The sequence below is a fragment of the Egretta garzetta genome, unplaced genomic scaffold (genome assembly GCF_000687185.1).
Source record: "Egretta garzetta isolate BGI_Z169 unplaced genomic scaffold, ASM68718v1 scaffold333, whole genome shotgun sequence".
In the NCBI taxonomy this organism is placed as follows: domain Eukaryota; kingdom Metazoa; phylum Chordata; class Aves; order Pelecaniformes; family Ardeidae; genus Egretta; species Egretta garzetta.
In genome coordinates this window covers 2,201,784-2,223,645 of record NW_009259179.1, presented here as the reverse complement: position 1 = coordinate 2,223,645, position 21,862 = coordinate 2,201,784, and the positions used below count along the sequence as shown (strand labels likewise).

Sequence of the window (21,862 nt, the reverse complement as noted above, 5' to 3'; positions counted from 1 at the left end):
AGCTGAGCCCAGATCACCATGTTCGGGTTCACCAAGAATGATGCCCCTTCATAGGAGAGGGAAGAGATGTGAGATCCCACCCCAATGGAGAGGTGCATTGCATTGGGTCATTTTAAGTCAGGGGAAAGTCATGTACCTGGTGCTACAGTATAACATGGGGAACTTAATGTTTCTGATGCAAAGGTGGGTTTATGGGGAGGGAGCTGTTTGGACAAGAGCTGCGACTCCCCATCGCTTTTGAGATGAATCTCTGTGTAATGTCTGGCTGGTGCCTCCCCTTAGCTCCACTTTCCTGCTTTTGCCACACCTGGGATATAATTACAACCTATTTCATCTGTACTTAAGTCAGGTTTAGAGTATAATTTTTAGCACATTCAATATCTAAATAAAAGTTCTCCCTTGCAATGGGCAAGAAAAGGTAGCAGAAAACAAATGTCTCCTAGGAAGCCAGTTAAATAACTTGCAATCTGGACTTCCTCATGAGGATAAATACGGGGCCACAGCTCTTTGCCTTCCCCATGAACGCTCTGCTCTGCTGGTGAAGAGATTTCCTTAAGGCTTTTATCCAGTGAAATCACCTAACCTATCATTTTCAGGCATGGAATTTTTCTGCTCACACATGCTGTCAGTTGTTCTGTGGGGTTATTTCTCATGCAAACCAAAATAGTTCCTGATTTAAAATGTTCCTCAACCTGACTGTTCACATGATAAATGACATAATGGAGTCGCATTCGTTAGCACCAGAAGCAAACTCCAAAATAGAACCAGACAATTACTAAACAAACATTCTGTAATTATCTTTTCTTTCCTGACCAGCTGAACGATGAAGAAAGCGGCAATGTGTGGAGCTCATGATTAGAGCTGGTCATTTAGGCAAGAAAAAATATCGGATTCAAGTGTATTTCATCAATCAGAGTGTGGAGGGAGCTGGTTTCAGCCAATGGGACCAATATTGTGGCGGATGTTGATTGTTTTCCTGGTGCTGACTCCCACTGACTTCCCTTTTTATACTTCTAATCTGTTTCCTACATCACTTCACGCAGCCTTCTCTGGCTTATTTTCTTCCATCTTCCATTAATAATTCTATCGCTTTTAGGCATGCTCTTGAACTTCAGCCATTACTGACGCCTTGATACACATCTTCGGACCTGTCATGCTATATATCACATTATCCATGTTTGAATACTTACATGGAGGTGTTTGCAAGTAGGCATGTCCTCATAAGAACTGCAAGAGTCTTTTACAGACCTTTGTTAGTCCTTCTTTGGAGCTCATTAGTCCATTATCTGGCAACATAATAGCCGTATTTTGAGGCACACCATTATTTCAATTACAGAATGATCATAATTAGGCTCTCTGCTCATTAGGACTTCATCGCTTAGTCTACAGATGGAAACCTGTATAAATCTTAATTAAGAGAAAAAAAAATTGCTTGTTGTTTAAACATGAGTTTAACCTTAAATACTACCCTACAAATTAAGGACAAGCCTGAGTGTTTTTTTACATATAGCGAGGGTAACTCCTATTTGATTATTTGCCCAAGGAAAAGAAATGTTCCAGATGTTCGAGGCAAAACAGCTCAGAGTTTTTGCATCTGCTTGTGAAAGAATTCGTGTGGTTTGGACTCCAAGTGACTCTGAGCAGACACCTCTGCTCAGGTCCAGTCCCCAAAGGCCATGGATACCTCAGAAATGTTGACTCTGGAGGTATTTGTTGGCGATGCAGGTGAGGAGCGCACAGTGAAGGTGGCGAAGGGGGAGTTTCTGCGTGATGCGCTGACGGCCAGGCAGCAGCACGGTCCCTTCTGCAGGCTGGTAAAGCTGGGTCCTGCCTGGTGGCAGAGGGGCAGAGAGTTTGGTTTCTTAATATGTCATTCTGGCAAGCATTTCATTTGTTGAATGAAGAATCTGTTCCTTTCAATTTGAAGCACCAATTGTCACTAGGGAATATCCTGAAGGGAAGAGTCTGAAGTTTAAGAATTATTTTTAAAAAATATTCAGCATGCATTTATGAACAGCCAACAACTCAACAACTACCATGCAGGGTGAAGTTTTGTCATTCCTGGAGGTATTTATGACAGGTATAATTGTTAGTTTAACTCCTGATGAGCCCTAAGAAGGCAGCATTTGTCATCATGAAGTTTTGTGTCTCCGTGGAACGGGGTGTTTGGAGCAACCATCGCTCAAGTCCTTGCTGGGGCTTGTTCTAGATCGTGAAAACCCAAGCTAGGTGGATCGCTAGAGACTTGCCTAAAGCAGCAGGATCTGCACCCAGTGTAGCAGAGCTGGTGAATCCCGCAGGCCTCCTCTTGTGCCTGCCTGCAGAGGAAAGGAGCTGTTGCAAGTCCCCAGGGAGGACCTCTCCCTTTTTCTCTCCTGCTGTAGCCAGGTGTGCTTGTACTTCTGGAAGTAGCTCAGTGAGTCCTTTGCATTTCAGTTATATATCCAAAGGGCATGTGCTTTTCTTAGTGCTGGTAGCATCTGTCAGCTCTTCCTGAAACAACTCTCCAGGCATGAGGTAGATAAAATTTGGTGGCACTACGGATAAAATCAACTACTGCTGGTTTCTGTAACAAAATAAGGAACACCCAGCCTTGCAGTCAACACGAGAAGGTTTAATACACAGAGAAAAAACTCATGAGAAATCTGTTGTCCTCTTTCCATTAACCTTAATGTTAACCTAGAGAAATATGGAAGGTCTGTCCTTTCCTCCTCCCATCGTTGTGTTTGGTACAGTGTCTGGGGCTTTACTTGGTAAAGTGCTATCACGCAAAGACAGCTCTATCTTATGTTGCTTTGTAATAAACACTGGATTAAGGATACAAGCACAGCTACTTCATCACCGTGATCTAATGACATTCAGGAAATACGAGTGCTTTGAACTGCTTTGATTCCAAGAGCAAGGGGAGCAATGATTGATTAAATCTTCAGTGTTTAAGATCAGAAATAAAGTCAGGAGGATGCTGCAAAAGGCCAGGAAAACTGCAGGGAATATTGACTGAAAGTCACTTCAAGTGCTAGGGAGCATTTCATCTTCCTAGACCCGAGGAAAACATTTAATTTCTTTTATAATTTTTTTTTTAGTCAATCAGTATCATCAAACTCATTCTGCTGGTAGACTTTACTCTGGTCTTCCTGGTATGCTCAGCAGATTATGCAATATCAGATCAAATATTATTGCTCAAGGATTCATGCCTTGTGGTTTGAAGATGCAACACACAAGTGGAAGTGCTGGGGCAGAAGTGGAACTACCTGTGTCCACCGCTGCTAGCGGTGAGGGCAGGGACCGGCAGGAGCAAGCAGAGCTGCTGGCTCATGGGGCACCTGCCCAGTTGTTGGACACACGAGTATGGGAGAACTGGGAATTGTTTGGCTTTTGAAGATGAATCAGAAAAGTGGAAGCATTGGTCTAAGAACACTTAAAATCAGATTTGAGGGGTTGCCTTTTTTTCTGGTGAGTACCCCCTGCCTCCGTTTCATGCTGAACCACTCCCAGTGCAACACACAGTTTTTTAGAAGCCTTATGCAAGGGTTGAATTGATCAGGTCTTAAGAATAGTGTTATACAATTAAACTTATGAAATTGCAAATATAAAAATCAACTTTTTTATTTCCTTACTTTTTGAAAATAACTCTTTCGTTATTTTTTTAGACAAAATTATTGAGTATGGCCCACATTCATTTGTTTATTTTTTTTCCCAAAAGCATTGTCTTAGTAAAAAACAGAAAATTCTGTCTATCTCTTCATACAAGCAATTGCTTTCAGCTGTGATTTTCTAACTCCCAAGGGAATTAATGATTAAAGAAGAGCTCTTCATAATGCATGTGTATATGTGTGTATGTCTGTATATAGATATTATATTGCTTATTTATTATTTATGCTGCAAGGGCTTATTCAAAACATTGCTCTATCTTTTTCTTTGAAAATACTCATCCAGAAAAATTAATGGCCTGTGTCTCCATCTTGTTCCTTTCAGTGACAGCTCAGGTCCCTTTTTGTGACCCCATGGTGAGCTTCAGAGCAATGCCCCAGCCTCTGCCGTGCATGGGCTGGGAGCTGGAGGGTCCTAATTCATTCTCGTGGTTCCAGTTGCTGGTACATCTGGAACCTGCTGTACAAGACCAGAAAAGTTGTTTCACTCCTTGTGTCTGCTCTCGCCCTCCCCTGCAGTGATGGCCATGAGGAGAGGCACTTGGACACATGTGGGATGCAGTCCATGGTCCCATGGAGGCAGGCCCGCCTGCGTGCAGCACCACGCTGCCCGAAGAAAGCCTCCATCACTCCCCAGGGAGCCGGGACCTGAGATCTCAGCATCCTGCTAGCAATGGCAGCCTTCTGAGGTAGCAAGACACAGAGGGCTCTTTTGATTAAAAATAGGTCAAGATTTAATTGAAATGAAGATACATTTTCAGATGTGCAGAAATTTGAACCAGCATTGAACCTTTCTTTTTTTTCCCCTCATTTGATGCTCATGATTTGAAAGATGTGCAAAATTTCTGGATTTCTGGAATAGACAGTGACCCAATAATGCAATACAGCTCTCCCCTCACTGCCCTCTCCCCCCAAAATTTCCTGAAGTTTTATTCATCTTTTCATACATCACTAAGTAAACATCCCCCTTCCCGTCACTGGCCTGATGGAGACTTACTGCATGGCTGTGCAAAGCAGAAGGGTTGTGATACAAAATGCGATGCAGAGGCACAGGGGATTTTGGCGTCCTTGAGGTATCTCTGCCAGGAGCATGGCAAGCAGTTCAATTTCAGGTGTAATGAGATTAATTTGCGAATCACTTGTATTGAACCTTTTGTGATTTTGCTATTCTCTCCAACAGTTACAAGTCTTGACTAATAAACACTTATTATATCCAATAGGGAACATTTCCGTGTCTCTGTGTGCAGTGTGGCTGGAGAGGATAGACTTCAGCTTGGTTTTTTGAATATTTTCCAATGAGATGACCAGGCATTAGCATTCACACCTGTTTGGTACAGGTTTCCAAACATGGCTCCTTAGCAACAGAAGTAATGTTAAATTAAACTGATAAATGATGCTCGAAAAAAATGAAGAACTCCAGCAGAGAGATTAATTTGTGATGCCCTTTTAGGAAAGATTTACGGAATGTGATGTGCATTTGCTATCTGCCAAGTGCAATTGTTCATCACCTGAGTACATAAGCTTTGCAAAACTATTTTCTGATGAAGTCTAAAGTTAGATCTACTTACCCTTCCCAGCTGGTGAGGAAAGATCTACCCCTTCATTAAAGCTCTTCCTCTCACCTTGGCTGAAGCCCTGGGGAGACCTGGCCAGCCTGGGAGATGGCAAGGGTATCACTCGAGGCGCTGGCCAGCCACTGGGCACTGGGACATGGTCTCCTAACACCCCCGGCCCTGATGCTATGGATCAGTGCTCTCCAGCACCATTTTCTGCCATGCTGTTCCACTTCTCTTCATTCGTGAGATACTGAACTTATAAACAAAACAAAACCACAGCCTCCACACCCCAAAGCTGATTTTATCATTCCTCCTCAGTCCTTTCCTCCTCAGTTTAATTAAAACCATGGTTTGACACCAGCACGCGGAAGGCTGTGAGACCAAGCCTATTCATGTTTGGTGATGAAAGAAAGCCTGCTCGCTCCACTCACAGGAGCCAGGCGGCATGTCCCTGCCTGCTACAAGCTGGTCCTCCAGCAGCTTTCATGTAGGGCAATGCTGAGACAGACCAGCGAGGGGTGGGGATGGTGGGAATGAGGCTTGGGGTGGACCTTGTGTGCACAGTGAGGTGATGCTGTGCCTACCTTTCAGAGCCCGCCCTGGGATCCTGTCTTTATATACTTGGAGAAGGGGATCAACACTCAGGCCAACACAAGGCTGCAGGTGCTTTTTCTGGGCTGAGCTCACCAACCCTTTCCATGGCTTTCCTCAGGGCTATCTTGACATGTGCCACTGCCCTGCCATGACTTCCAGCTCCTTCACAGTGAAGTCACTAGTAGAAAGCCACTTGTTTTATACCCTCCAGTTCCCTTTTCCTTTTCACTGATTGCTTTATATCACAGGCAGTCCTTCTGACATGTGCACTTCATCAGTTTGTGACAGGAAGATGGGTCAATGGGCAAGCTCTGAATAAACAGCAAAAGCCCAAAATTGGAAATAAGGATTGCTCTGCTGAGCACAGTTCTGTTGTCCTGGCTCCCACAATGGCCAGAGGAAAGTAAAGAGAGTAATTATGAGTTATGTTTCTTCTGCACCTCTGTTAGTGTGAATCTAGTTTATGCATCAAAATGGAAAGGCTTTCCAAAAAATACTTCATTGTTCTGCAAATTCTCCTTTTCCATAGTGATGTCCAATTTCTTTCTGAATTGTGCTTGGCTCTTGTCCTCAATAATTTCCAGCAGCCTTGTATTTCACGGGGCATTTATATACCGGCTGTAAAATCTTTTGATGGGCTTTAAAAGGTTGGATTAAAGGATTTGACACCCATGAACTACCTGCCAGTTGGCTGCCACTGCCTTCTAGCTTCATTTCCTTCTGTCGCTCTCAAGCAAATTCTAGCCCAAAGAATATTTCCAGTTTGCCTTGATGGTGGCAGTGATTCTCAAAGTATCTTCAGGCTCTTCATCTTTGATAAAGACTGAAACCACAGTCCCAGGCTGGCCTCCACTGAATCAACACATCTACTCCCATGGGATTTCAGTCTTGAGCTATGCCCCAACCCTTTCCTCTGAAGCCAAAGACATTAGAGATGGAAGCAGCCACCTCCAGGTTAGTTACTTCACCTCTAGGTGAACCAGTCCATCCTAGTGGTCCACCTGCTTTCCCAGACAACATAGAGCTGAATTTTATAACATGTTCTTTGCTCCTTTTCTTAACAGATTTTGTAGCAGGACTTACCCCTGCTTTTTATTCTGCAAGTGTAACCCCTAGACTAATTAACAGGTCATCTGCTCCTGATAGTCACCTCTTGCCTCTCATGACAGTCTTCTGTGATGTTTCCCTGCTATGAATAATGACTTACGTTTTCCAGTATCTGTGCAGAGTAATAGATGCCCATGGAGTCTATGTAGCCAAACCCTTCTTTCTGATTTGAAAACACGGTCTTTCTAGCGTTATTTGCCCAACAGCCTGCAAAACGCCAGACTATGGGTCATCCAAGAAGTGCAATGTGCCTACTGTTCTGTTGATTTTTAGGAAGTGACATAAAAATATTCCTAGACTTCTTGTGAGCCCCAAGAGAACAAGTGTTTTGTCACAGAACAGAGGAGAGTTTGTGGCTCCTTCTCACTTTTAATTTCACCACCATGGATTCTGTCTGTAATGTTTTGGATATAGCATTGCCTTTCCCTCGTTCCATGCTGTCCTCAAGCTCTTCAGGCAAACAGCAGCTCTGTCACAACTGGGTGTGATGCTGGAAGTTACCTTCCTTCAAGGAAGACAGTTTCCAAGTAAAAGCATATGTGGGGTAATTCTAGATTTATTGAATCAAGTCTTTAACCTCAGGAGGTAACGTGTGCTGTATTTTACACAGAAAACAATTTTCCCTGCCAGATGAAATCTTGGGGCAGAGTGTCTCTTATTTTATATAGCTGCTTGGTCATTTGTCTATCTTGGGATTAATGGTGATGGTGTAATTTAGATTCTGTAACAACGTGAGACAGATGGATTTACAGAGTTATCAGTCCAGCCACATAGAGGCAGCTTTGCTTTAAATGAATTTAGTGCCGATGAAAGGAAGAACTTGATGAAAGGAAGTCTTTCTCCACCTGCCTTGAGAATAAAGGTCCAGCTGAGGCAGGACCAGCACACTTTGCCTTTATCACCAGCGCAGGCAGTAACCGCAGGCGGGATGGCAGAGGAGCGGTGTCTGGGCATGCAGCCACAGCCTGCACAGAGCAGAAGGGAGGTTTGCTGCCTTGTGCTGCCCATCCCAGGGCTTCAGCTGAATAGCAAAGACTTGTGAAGCAGTCCAAGGGGAGCTTGTAGCCCACCTGGCATTGCATCACCTAATGTCCTAAAGAAACAGGGCAGCAGGATCATATGAGTGATGGACGGATGTGCATCCATCTCATTCCTCTGGCTCCACAAACTGCTGACCATTTTTAGTCTCAAATCAACTCAAACAGTGACTTCCTGTAAATTTAGGAAAAATAGCTGACCAGTAGAAAAGAGAGAAGCGTTAATGCTCCCCTGAGGAAGAGAACACGTCAAATATGGTGACGTTGGGACAATATGAGTCTGGGGCTGTCCAGCTGAGACCTCAAGTGGGAAAGGACCATCTCCCTAACCAGGACCGGCTTCTCAGCTTCTCACTGGGTACTTCTTTACCCAGTGCAGCAGAAATGCCAATCTCCCCGCTGCCTCCCTCAAAGCCTGGCCACCCTCTCTTTTTTCTCACTGTGTTGGCAGGAGATTTGCGAGTACATCACCATGTGCCATTTCAAGCTTCATTTGAATAAGCGTCCCATATAATAGACTTTTATAGCTCTCTTTCTGTGAATTCTAAATTAACGCAACTAATTAAAATGTTCCAAAGTTTTATGTAAATAACTAATTAGCATTTGAGAAGGAATAGTAAATTCACAGATGGTTGTGCTCCATTCAGGGCCCACTCTGCTCACACTGGCTGTAGCTATTGCAGCATCCTCCCTGGCAGAAGCCCACTGCCTGGGTTTCACCCCAAGGATGACCCAACACCATCCACCCTGCCCACAGGCAGCAGGAACTCTGTGTCTTGCAGGATTAGACCCATTCTTTCTGCCCTTGACACCAGAGCTTGCAAGAGTAAGGAGAGCATGAGAGCATGGATGGGAACCTCAAAGAAGATGAGGTCTGTGCACAGGAGACAAGGTGGGTGTCATCTGCAATGTAGTGCTCTGTCACTCCAAGGATGTTCCTCTAGAAAGCTTTCCCCAGGCACACCTTTTAGGTGTGCAAGCTGCGATGCTTAACACAATGCAGCTGAACCTCAGCACTCCTGGGTTCCAGCCCCAGCGCTGCCACTGCATCCCTGGAAGTCTCTGTTCTGTCACTCAAACACTGCACCCGAGCATCTCAAGAGGCAACGTAAGCTGAGTATTTTCCTCTTCTCTCACAGGATTGGGGCTAACTGATGTCTGTAGCATACTGGAGAGACTCAGGGAGAGGGGCACAGGCATAACATCATGAGAATGGGGAGGTCTGAAAAACAGATCCATATTTAATGCTGATTGCTGACCAGGTGGAAGGGAAAAGAATACCATCTTCCTGACATCCAGACTCTCATATGTATCAGGAGACTTAATTTATACAGCCCTCTAACCCTACAACTCTAAGTGCTATTACAGTACAAACAAAACCCAAAACAAACCCTGCAAATACAAGGAAGGTGTTTACAAAAGTAGCCATTTAGAGTTTACCCTGGAAGAGCAAAATTATCATCAGAGCAAAAGCAGGGAGAGATCATTTCCCCTTCCTATTAAATAGGTCCTACACAACCACCCTCACCTGTTTGAAGAACGGCTCTGCAAAGGCCTGTGGGATATGGGGGATTATAAAAACCTGCTTCAGGGCAAGTTAAGGCTTTCTGGTGAATGTAAGCCAGGTGTCTAGGGAGAGGAATTGAGCTTGGGAAGATTCATGTTGCTAGGATGATGCTGCTTGGCCAGAGGGAAATTGAGGAGCAGAAGCAGGAGTCAAGGGAGAAATCATGAAGGTGAGTTTTAAGGGACAGGTTAAATGAAAGAAGTGTGCAGAGCCTTGCTGTTTGAATATGTTGAATTTAAAAACAGGAGTGTGTTCTTCAGGCATGTTGCTAGGGGAAGATATAAAATTGGGAGGTTAAGTGAATCAGGAAAGCTGGTGGGGGGTTTTCAAGGTGAGGGGGAGAAAGGGCTGTGTTGAGCATGTCTCTTCTGTGGTCTTATTTGCCCTGGAAGAATCCCCCATCTCTCTCTCTGTTTATGCATGCAGCAAACTCCTGCAGAGCAGCAAGGAGGATGCAAGCTCTCCATCTTGTCTTTCAGCCAGCATTTCTCACCCTGGCACTGGCCTGGAGAGGAGGTGAGCTGAGCTGGGTGGCCGGAGGGCAGCCTGGCCATGCTACTGGGCTCTGGAGGCTGATGTGGAGGGAGCAAACCCAGAGGAGCCTCGCTGTCTCATCCCTACCCTGATCCCACCTATGCTGCTGCAGCATGCCTGGGGAGCACAAGGCAGGTGGATACGCAGCATCTCACCCCAAACATCAACTCACCATGTTCCCAGGCAGAGCATTTGGATTTTTACCTCTCACAAGAGGAAAGCTAGAAAGCAGCCTGCTGATGCTGTGTTTCCTGAATCCATAAACGCTGATGTGAGCCCTCCCTAATTCTGGGTGTGCAGGCGTTTGGCTGCAGCCTGTCCTGAGCTGACTCTGCCTGCAAGAAAGGAGGGTCTGAGAACACTGCTCTTCCATGTCTGGAACCTGGTGGGCTGGGGGTGCTTGGAAGGGGATGGGCTGCACCTGAGGTCCCCAACAATTCAAAATAAGCCCATAAAGGGCAACTGGCAAGAATTGGAGATGCAAGGTAATGCTATAAGCAATCAACTGTGGCAACAGTCACTAGGTATTTGGAAAATCTGGGGAAGCACTAGGCTGAAATGTTAGCAGGTGTCTTCACTTAAGGGCACAGCACTGGGAGCCTTTGCCTGGGCTCTGGGTGTTGCACGAGGCACAGGGATGTGTCCCTGTGCCCATGTGGCCCCTCTTGCAGAGCTAACCCCTGGACCGGGGGGGTTCTTGGCTAGGTAGCACGTGTGCTGGCTGATAATGACCAGCAGTGTAATATATTTTAGCATTCATTGCTGAGTGGTTCTGCCTGGAAAATTGACTTGAAAATGCATTTCAGGATGTGCCAGATATTCTCATGCTAATTTCTCAGCCAAAACCTCCCGTGTGGTGTCCAATGTGATATCAGTAACTCAAAGACAGGGGAAAAATGAAGCCTCTATCTCCTTTCAAGCAATTTATTCTCCTTTTGTCTTTTTACATCCAGCAGCTAAGTAAATTGCAGGGATTAAAATACAAAAGACATTTAATTTTTTAACTGTAATTTCTTAGCTCCTGGCAACAGAGTAACGAAAAAAAGAAGAGAAATTAAGAAAAAGAATTAACCCCCAAATATAATTTCTAATGATTAAAACATAAATACAATTTTAACTGATTAAAAGTAAGAGGACCTGTTTGAGCACAAAGAAATGGCAGCAGGTTTCAGGACTCAAGTAGCTGTAATCAGCTTCAATTTCATGTTAAAAAACCAAAGGGGAAAATTGCTGCTGGTGATTACTTTGACTGTATTTCTGCTATACTTCATCTTTCTCTTTATTCAAGCTGCTTTTAATTTTATCAGCTTTATCCTTAATTCTGTTTTTCTGTTCCTCAAGTCTTGAGGGTTATCCAGCCTTCTGAACTGATTTCTGACGTGCTCTGTGGGAGGTACAGTGCCTATCTGGAGAGCTTGAGATGAAAGGTCTCTTACACCCTTTTTCTAGGTGGGCTGTAATACATAGTTCGTGGCTGTGTAGGAAGTCAGTGACAGAGCTGGGAATTATCTCAAGTCCTAATGTCCAAGCCAGAAATAAGAGAAGCCAAACTACCATTTATTCCTGAGGTGCCGTAGATCTTACAATGTAATTCTGAGCTCTGAATTCTCCTGTAAAACCAAATAACTGCTAGGCTTAGCCTAAATCCTGTTATTTTGGCACTTTTTTTAGGATCCAACTGAAGTTTTCGAAACAAAACTTAATTTTGGGGTGATGACATGATGACACCAAACACTTTTCTAAATTCTTTCAGCTTCCCATTGCCCCACCACAACACAGCTCTCCAGAAAACACTGCATGCTGTTTTCTGGTTTTAATGGTGAGAGCAGAGCCAGCACCAGAGTCACAGCTGTACACAAGATGCTTGCTGAAAAGGTGCACTTCCCAAAGTTGCTTCCCCATGTGAATTCCAGAGCAAGAAAGCTCCTACCTAAATTCTTTCATGTGTGCTCAATATTTTAGTTGTTGCAGTATCTGTTTCAGGTGTTGATTGTAGGGTTGGAACAGGGGTATTTTGAGAATTCACAGCAATTTCTCACAACAGTTCAGTGGACTTTATACTTTAGATAGTTTCAAAGTTTTTACTACTTGTGAATGTGTGATTTAAGCATTTTTGGGCTTCATGAATACCAATGTATTGAAGACGGTTTTCTGTGGTTCTCAGTCTGGGATATGCACACATATAGGAGAAATCCCTTTTACAAATAACTAACCAAAAAGGACATTCCTTTTCCTTTCGCTTTCTGCTAGGCAAAAAGCTTCACTGACCCCATTCTCTGCTGGATTTTCCCTACTGATATGCCAAGACAAACAAAAGGGCGCTCTGGACCATCCGAAACAGTGGAGGTAGCTGCAGTTGTCTCAGATCTGAGGGTGACCCGTAAAGCCTTGCTTCTGGAGAGGATGCAGCAGAACAATGTCATCCTTGTTTGCACTCATTTAAATCAGTGCCCGGTGTCTTTCCTTCCCCCTGTGCAGCACGTCCCTCGCACAGGCTCACAAAGGGCTGTATTCATCAGTGAGCAGCAACTGGTTATAACCCTTTTGAAAGACAACAGGCTGTGCCAGCTCTACCAAGGCTTGTCTTAAGAGTTCATCTTTCCTTGCTCATGCAAGCCTGGGGTGCGCTCAGCTGATTTCTGTGCATGCAGACAGGTTTGAGGGTCTAAGGACCAACTGGAGTGTGTTCCATGGGGTAGGAAGGGACTCCCTGGGTCAGCAAGTCCCACTGAAGCAGTTACATCCCCTGTGAGAGCCCAATGACTTCCATCCCAGGAGCGGTTTGGTTTTGTACCCTTGCTCCTCCCACAGACAATCTGCTGCACAACCTTGCTGTTCCATGTGGGGTGAATCTTTGCATTTCCAGCCTCAATTTATTCATGGCCAGTTTGCTCCCATTTGTTCCCATGCCAGCACTGGCCATTAGCTTAAATAGCTCTCCCTGGCACTGGATTTATTCATCTCCGTGTTTGTAGGGAGGAAGCAGCTCCTTGCATCTTTCATTTCATGAGGGTGAGACTGAAGCTCCTTTAGTTCTCCTCTTGCAGAGAGGCAATGCTCAATATGCAGTCCTTCCTGTTAACCTGCTCTTCTCTTGGGCTGAACTGAATTTATGCGCTCGGAGTCTTCCCAGGACAGGCCGGGAGGGATGACAGCAGCTGGGATGATCGCAGGCTGGCTGAGCCCAGATGCTGAGGATGCAGCTGCAAAAGCAAAGACTGAGCCAGCTACAGCGGTGAAATTGAGTAGGGAAGGGAGAGCTCCCAGCAGACTTGGACTGGAGGAAAAATTGATTGCAGTGGTGATGTGAAAACATTGCGACATAAAAAAGTCAACACGTGTTTAATTAGCTTTTGTCAGTTGACCTTAATGTAGAGAGCAGGGCTGGTCTGCCTTTCCTCGTCTCCCTTCAACAGCACATCTTTGTGTTCTCTATCCTGTCCTATGTCCTTCCCTGTGCCTGTCCCACCTCTCCTCCTGCCACTCTCCCTTCTTGCTTTCTGGAAAAGTCTTTCACAGTCCTGTTCTGGACAGTTACTGGGATGCTGGTCAGAGATTAGCAAGGTGATTTGTTTCCCAAAAGTCATTCCCAGCAGCCATCAAATGCTCTGAAGGCAGCGAAGGAAGACCTTTAAACAAGTTTAAACTGCTAGCTGTGCTTATGAGCTGCCAGGGGCTCTGTGTGGGCTCCTGTTTGCCAGTAAATTCCCTCCCACTCCCACCATAATCCAGAGTTCCCCAGGGTGTTCCCTGAAATGTTGGCTTAAACCAAAAGCATGACTGAAAATTATTGTATTACACTCAAGCAAGCAAAGGCTGTCTTTTCTAGCATGCATACACACAAGAACGAGCTCCATTCTTGAAGTTCAGACACAAGCCCATTTGGGCTTGACAAGTTAAATCAGCTTCTCCCAAATTCTTCCTGTCTCCCCTCTCATGAAGCCCAGCAGAAGTGGTTTCTGTGGCAACTCTAAAAGTCACCCTTTGGATCACCCTAGAACTGCACATCTTCCTCCCATCAAAAGGACCAGGCACTTTACACGAAGAGATAATGGACAATCATAAATTGCTGTGTAGTCCCTGTCGCTGCCTGGGAGATGCATTTGTCACCTAGCAACGACATAAGGTGATGAAGAAATAACAGATTTTTAATCTAATGGCCATGAGTTAACACCTATCAGAGAGCAGCCTCCCAAGTCCAATGATGAGGTGGATATAATTGATTGAGGAGGCAAGAGATACTAAACTTTTCATCAGTAAGTGGATGAGGAGGAGGGAGCGGGGGTTACCTTTCATGTGTGTATATATCTTCTCGTGGAGGGAATGACAAAAAGCCTGGAAAAATCCTTCAGACTGGAGATAACCCTCAGACACAAGGCTACCCAGAAGCTGAGTCTCTCGGTACTGCAGAACCCCAAAGGCAGCAATGTCACAGCGGGCAGGAGTGGTCGCAGCCCACAATGCATTTCAGTGCAGAGTTCCTCTGCACTTTTGGTGTCAGGTCCTGCTGGCTTAGAGCAAGTGCTGGGGCACTTTATGATATTCATGTATTCAAGCTGCTCATCAGATCGCAGACAGGGAGAGTTTTTCTGCTGAGGCAGCAGCTCTTTTCAGTATCAGGATCACCCCTCAAGTAAAAGCCAGGGCTGTTTGTGGACCCCCTCTTAGCCAACTCTCTCCTCCTCACATCGTTACCAAGAATACAGGGACAGGATCCACAAATTACGACCATCTCTTGAAACCTGTGCATGGGACCACCCAGCGGAAAACTTCAAAGTTTGCCTTTAGGTCAGGAAGCTGAGGAGTGACACAATTCAATTCTTCCTTTTTTTTTCTTCTAGAAATAGATCCAGAACAGATGCTGTGCATTATTTCTCAGTGCCAGCAGCTCATTTTGCTACCTGCCCCTCAAAATACTGGGGATGATCAGTTTGGTAGCTCTAAATTGGAAGTATCCTGGGTGCTGGTGAGTGGGAAGTAATTGTGAGAGGAAGAAATCTGAAATTAGTTCACTGATGGATGACCTCTTTAAAGCCTGAAATTGTAAGAGTCACAAGGTTTCCAGCAAGCTTGTGCCCATTTTTATACTGCAGGAGCTTTTTCTTTTAAGGAAACAGCTAAGAAATTGGTTTGGCAATTTACTGTTGAACAAAATTGAAAAGGATTGGTCTGAACCAGGACACCAACATGTTCAGACCATTTATATTGTGTAGCACATGCACTCAGCAACATGATGAGAGATGCTTTCTCAGAGGGCATCATTTCAGAGGCTTGCCTTTAATTATCAGTGAGCTGAAAGTAAACATTTGAGAACACCAGAGTTTGGACTGGGTTTATGCAAAACTTTAACAATAAATAACAAACCTGGGTTAAGTATGTGTATCAGAGTTGGTTAGACTTCTTGACCTTTTAGTTGAAGCAAAGCCACAGAGGTATATCTCAAGAGCAGCTTAACTTTGTCAATCATTACTAAAGTAATGGCATCACAACATAATGCTTAACTTCTGAGTGACGGCTAAGCATATTCACGGCAACACCCTTTGTGTTAAATGTGGAAGAGCTGTAGGTAATGGTGCGTTTCAGCCACTGGTTGTAAACTTCAGTGACAATCTATTACTGACTGCCGAACAAACTGGGATCATCCATTCCGCAGTGATCAGAGCTACGGTGCAAGCCATCCCTGCAGTGATCAGAGTTACGGTGCAAGCCATCTTCCGCCCCTGTTTAACTATGTCATTTGGATGTATCCATCAAGATCAAATCGGTCTTATATTGTGCAATGAATTTTTGCATCCCTTATGAGAACCATTGGGGATGTATGGTTTTTCAGATGCATTTTCCTGGTGAACCAACCCCTGGCAGCTGCAAACCAGCAGTAGAGTTGCCCATCTGCTTGTCTCGGGCTAGGAAGGGTTTCCTTCATCCTTGGTGCACGTTTGAGGTGGTAGGCACAGTGCATAGGAGATGGTTGGAGGTAGCTCTGCTTTTTCTGTAATGCCAGAATCACAGCTGAAGGCAACACGTAATGAAAGCATGGCCTCACAATATGGTCTGCAGGGTTTCTTTATTTGTAGCAGGTCCTGTTAAATACAGCCGCGGGTTAATATGGAACTAAGCTTCAGCAACGGGCATTTGTGAACAGCTATGAAAATACCGAAACAACTGCAAGGTGATGACCTTAAACTAGTGTTCCTTTAACTTCTAGCAGCTGTTTGAGTGTGTCCATGCAAACCTGAATTCGTTCCCTGGCTAGCAGTGATTTCTGAAGCGCAGGAAGCCATTGGGTAACGTGTTCTCTGGCTTAAGGCACAATGTGCACAGAAGTTTTAAAAGCTCCAAATTACAGAGGGTAAAACACTGCTGCAAACAAAGCTCTTCCCACGTTTCTCCTGCTAGTGATGCAGAGACCTGGAGCTTTGCGTTTTGCTTCATGGATCACAGGGACTGGAGTTCTGTGTTTAACCTTCTTCCAGGTAACCAAACCCTTCACTGGGACCAGGCTGGTTTTAGGGATTTTGTTGGGGGGGTAAGATTTTATAGAATTTAGTCATCAGCCCTTTTTATTTTGGGGGGAAGAATTTTTTGAGGACCTGATGAATTTGGGGAAGATTTAATGTTTGCAACAATTCAAATTAATGCAGAGAAAATGTGACTGCCTCAATCCCTTATTCTGTCTATGGGTATTGAAATGGAAGAGCATGGGTCTTGAGCAGCGCAGGGGGGGGTTGGCTGCATTGATAGATCACTGCCTCAGAGCAGATGCACTTTGCTGCAGTCTAACTACGCTAAGGTAGCTCTGCCGAGGTAGCTTGAAGGATGGTAAAAGAGAGTCCAGAGGCTGTCATTCAGCCATGAAGAATACTCAGGGTACGTGTAATCACAGCAATCGGCTGTCTGGTTTTGACCTGTTATTCTAATAATCAGTTGAAGTGCAAAAACAAAATTAAAATATTCTGCACCAGGGTGCATGTGTGACATAGCAAATTAGCTCAGTTTTAAAAGGACACGTCTGGAAGAGTTGAAGGTTCTGTCTTTTTCTCTATTCCTCATTTGGGTTTCAACCGCTCATGAAATTTCATAGATGATGCTTTATGTGAGAGACTTACTATAGCTAAAGACCTCTGGTGAAACGAGGGACTGGAAGGCAGTGTGTGCACAGGATCAGACGCGTTACAGAGATTTGTGGGGTGATTTCTTGCTGTTTACAGTGACACAAGCTTTGCACAACAAAATCCTTACAAAGAAGTCCTGTTAATCAGAGATGCAATATGAGATCTCTCAATTATACGTATTTGGTACAAATTTCCAGTAGAGACCAGAGCTTTCCAGTTTGACTCAAAGCAAGTCAGAAATCTCTACAAGTTTTGGACATATGCAGAAAGAAATCATAGAATCATAGAATGTTTTGGGTTGGAAGGGACCCCTAGAGGTCATCTAGTCCAACCCCCAAATCCAAAGTAAAATAATTTACAAATTACATTCTAATAGTTTTCTCCAAGATATAAATCTAAATTCTTCCATATTGCTCATTCTGCTTCCCAGTGGTATTGCAATTCTATACCCGATCTGAAGTTTTTTGTAGCAAATTTTAGCAAGTGTTATAACACGCCTAACGCAAGTCAGCCAAAAATTGCATTGTATTTGATTCAGTCATACTGATGAACCACTTCAGTTACTTTTTGCCCAGATAATCTGAAACTGAGGCTAAAATCAACAAGGCTTGCAAAAATCAACTTGCTTGAGCGGAGAGTGGAAAATATACCTGAAAAACAAGTTTCAGGTCTACATACTTGCGATGCCTGAAACCTGACTCTGAGAATGATGCACCACTGCTATCCGAAAACAGGAAAATGCTGGGTAGAGCATGTGTCTGGTCAAAACAGCTCCTATTTACAGCTACATTCACAATTAGCTACTGGAAAATGAGCTATGGACCAAAAATTTGGTCACGGGACATTTTCAGCAGACATTTCTGAATAGCAAAGCCCAGTTCTGTAAACAGGTCTCTGACATCTGCTTGTATCTCCCTGCTCTCATCCCTCCCTCTTTCACATCGAAAGAAATGCTTTCCCCTTGGCCTAGCTTTCATCTGCAAACTATTGAATTTAGTAAGCTCTCTGCGAGGTTATCCGCTGGTTTGGATGCGGGCTAGCTCAGACCAGAGACACGCAGAGGTGAAAGCTCAGCCCTGCCGTCTCAAGGGAGAAGTCTGGTTTTCATCCCTGCAGGAGCCAGCAGCACCCCATGGCTCTTCCCCTCTGATCTCCCACTCCAAGATCAGTAATTATATTGGAAAATTATAAAAAAAACCCAACACATATCTTCCCTCTCTGATTTACACGTGTGTTTTCAGTTAGCAGACTCTGAGTCGGACTGTGAGCTTGGCGAGAGGTGAGTGTGGCTCTCCGTTTTCTCACCCGCGGCTGCTCCCACCCTGGGCTCTTTCGGGGATGCCGTGCTCCTGCCCAGCGCACTGACACGGCAGTGGAACCAGGGTTTCCAGAAAAGGGACGTTTAGTTTTTCTTCCAAATGAGGAAAGGGAGGCTGGCAACCCTGTGGGTTTTTTGCAAAAACACTGGTGGCAGGTGCCAGTGTTCAAAGGCAAACCAGCTGCACGCTGCTTCGTACATCATCTGCTCCCATCTACATAGAGAAACTTTAAGTGGGTTCACTTGATGGAGGAGAACTTCTCAGTCCTCTGCTTGCTGGTGATGCTTTTCTTCATGTTGGTAGACATGCATTGGAGCTGGGATGGTCCCCTCGCACTGGACTGAAAGTTCCTTTTATTTTTCCCTTGTTAGGTGCATCAGGCAGAGCGATGAAAACTTTAGCAGCTGGTATGTGTGGTAAGTTTCAGATCTGTTTTAGAAGGAAAAAACTGGCAAATAATATTCTTTGATGGATATACAGAGAGAAAGGCATTAAGAGAGACTGATAGCTAGAGAGTATTGCTCCTGGGCTGTCCCTGTGTTCTGTCTTTACTGACTAATGGGAATCATTTATCCATATCCTCCTCACTGTACACTGACAACTGAGCTGGGCAAAACTGATGAATGATTTTGGGGAAAAATGTTTGAATTTCCAGCCAGCACTTGGCGCTGAGACTCAGCACTGAGACATTGGTTTCCGGGGACTTTGATCATGTCCAGTACACTGATGGGGAAACCACAACATTTAACAGCTATTTGCAAAAGATGTTAATGAATATGTTAATTTGAAGACAGGCAGCCATCTGTCGGTGCCGCCCGCAGATGGTGATGGTACTGTTCCTCCCCTGCTGCCTCTGCCTCAGGTTCCTGATGTTGTTTTTCCTGGCCTTGCTCCTGTCCTGCGGGATCTGCTGCTGCTTGCAGTGCTGGCGGAGCTGCCTTCCCCGCCGACGCACCCTGGCTGTCTTTGCGCTCAGCAGCTCGGATGCCTTTTGCGGTTAGTCCTCTCCCTACCCACCGCGAGGTCCCACTGGCCCCAGTGGGCTTCTCCATGGACCATCCCAGTAAGAGGGCGCCAGGCTTGAGTGGGAGCTGAGCTGCAGCCGGGTGCTGTGTTTCTGGTGAAGAGTGGGGTCCCAGCTCGGGCATCCTGGGGGGATGTTCAGACCATGGACTGGAGGCTTAAGCAAGGCATGTCCTCTTTTCCCCAGCCATACCTTCAGCTGAACTCAGCGCTCTCCCGGGGTGCCTCGTCAGGGCTTGGTCATGCTAAGGCTGCAGATGTGTGGGACCTTGTCCTTGGTGTTGGGGCACTCAGCTACCCGACATGCTCAGTCATGGGCACTGCCTGGGGACAGGCAGCCCTTTCCAACACGTGACCTGAATTTCTCAAGACCGCACTGGTCTACTTGAGCCACCCCAGCAGGCAGCTCGGCTGGCTGATGTACCCTGGGGTCTGTCAAAGAGTTGTCTTGGTGAGTGCTGTTCATCACGGTAGCTGCCATCAGCATTCCTCCAGGAGCACCCAGGCTTTTGAGGACGGGGCTCTAATGACTACGTGTAGCACCCAGCACTGACCTGGGGTATTGCCAGCAGCATCAGCAGGCTGGGCCAGACAATAGTCCCTGCAAGAAGAATAGAGCTAATTCTGTCATTAGAGTAAGCCTTTCCCAGAGGAGGTAATGCCTGCTTTCTGGGTGGTCATGAACGGTGTCTCCGCAGGGAGGACCCACCCTAAACCCACCCAAATTCCTCTGTTCTCACTTCTTGCATCTGGAGTTTGTGGTGAGAGGCTTTGTGCTGCCATGCTTCAGAAATTACATCCATGTTTTTCTTGTTTCCAAGTGGTTTGACAGCTCCTCCCAGGCTCACCCCTCTTACCCTCATGCTCGCTCTTCATGCCTGTCTACTGAACGGTTATGGCTTTGCTTTTTTACAGCAAGCGAAGCACCTCAGTGCCCATTCTCTGGATGTCCGAGCCCCTGCATGACTGCAGAGATGTCTTCTTCTCCTGCCCCACGGTTCAGCCTTGGGGGAACTGAGTTGCCTCCATCCTATGAAGATATTATGAAGGAAAACAAGCTCTAGATGCCACGTGTTGGCTTTCTGTGATTCCGCTTCGTTCACTGGAGATCTTCCATTATGCTACAGTAGTGTGAGATCAAATCAACCCTTTCCACAGGTTGGCCAAGAGGCTGAAAAGCAGCACATATTTCATCTGAACCTAAAAGGGGAGACAAAATGCAACAGAATAAATGCCAAAAGCATGTGTTGAATCTGTCACAGGAGCTCAGCTTGACATTTTGATAGGGCTCTGGATTTCGAGAAGCTCCCTCAAAGGTCTCTCTGTATTTGGGGTTTCTGGCTCAGCCTCCAGATTTATCTCTCTAAGGCTGCTCGAGCTGGTGCAACCTCGTGTTTTTTAGGACTGAATGTTGATAAATGACTTGATAGTTACTTCTCAAACTTAGGCTGCCTCCTTCACTCGGCATGGAGCCAACAAACACCCTCTGGCAAAGTCATGTTGTTCTAATACATTGTAATGCAATCATGCCACTCTGCGATGAAGGATCGTTTGCCACATTTAAAATATTTAGCACAGCATATCAGATTTGTCTAGTGCAAAAGGCAGAAAATTTATGGCTGGGGAGGGAAAGCAAGAGATGGGGTTGGGGGGGGGAGTAGGCAGCGGCAGGAACTGGCTACAGAACATGAAAGAGGTGAATTTGCTCATTTAAACTGTTCTTAATTTCACAGTGACTGTCCCCAGCTACTCTTGCCCTAGCATTGCAGACCTCCGGGCTTCGAATGGCCCGGGACCCACATGCCCATTCCCCACAGATGTGAACTATGAGGTTAGGTATTTGGTGCTTAGCTATGGAAATTTATTGGGATAAAGAATGCCATTTTCTTTGAGGTGACCACTGCGGACAGGATGGGAAGAGACTTCAAGAAGACTGCCTTATACCCAAGCAGGATCAGCTCTACCTAAGCCATTCCTAGGAGGTATTAGCCTGCCTAGTTCTCAAATTACAGAGGAAAGATGCCAAATTTCCCCCTTAGCTGGATTCCAGGTGAAAGCAAAGATTGCCTTTGTTTGTCACGGGCAGGTCACTGGAGGCTGGTTTCAGCCTGCCTGACCTCTGCTCCCTCAGTGGCGAGGGCTGGGGGCCACAATCAGACGCCTCTAGGTGCGGAAGGTAAACGTCACACCTCGTACTGTGCGTCAGGTGCCTGGGGAACCACGAGCTCACAGTCAAAGTGGGCAGCTGGGTCCATCTTGGGTACCCCAAAATATTAATGGAAGCCCACCACCTGCCTCGTGGAGCAGCTCCCCACCTGTAGAGCAGGGTTAGTACCAGTTCCTCTGCTCAGGAGGAAACCGGG

At 45.6% G+C, this 21,862-nt stretch overlaps 1 protein-coding gene across 1 annotated transcript; it reads left to right on the top strand.

The window, feature by feature from the left end:
• Positions 1–1,676: 1,676 nt before the first annotated feature.
• Positions 1,677–20,563, top strand: TMEM207 (transmembrane protein 207). Its single transcript, XM_009635620.2, has 7 exons — positions 1,677–1,814; positions 12,296–12,425; positions 16,418–16,518; positions 18,399–18,436; positions 18,848–18,892; positions 19,339–19,472; positions 20,415–20,563. The coding sequence occupies exons 1-7, from the start codon at positions 1,677–1,679 to the stop codon at positions 20,561–20,563; spliced, it is 735 nt and encodes a 244-aa protein (XP_009633915.2).
• Positions 20,564–21,862: the final 1,299 nt, after the last annotated feature.

Bases quoted from the DNA above. Each gene is read 5' to 3' on its own strand.
- TMEM207 (XM_009635620.2), top strand. From the start codon at position 1,677: ATGGATACCTCAGAAATGTTGACTCTGGAGGTATTTGTTGGCGATGCA. The intron at 1,815-12,295 runs GTAAAGCTGGGT...GCTTTCTGCTAG, and splicing joins ACGGTCCCTTCTGCAGGCTG to GCAAAAAGCTTCACTGACCC. The intron at 18,437-18,847 runs GTGAGTGTGGCT...TTCCCTTGTTAG, and splicing joins GACTGTGAGCTTGGCGAGAG to GTGCATCAGGCAGAGCGATG.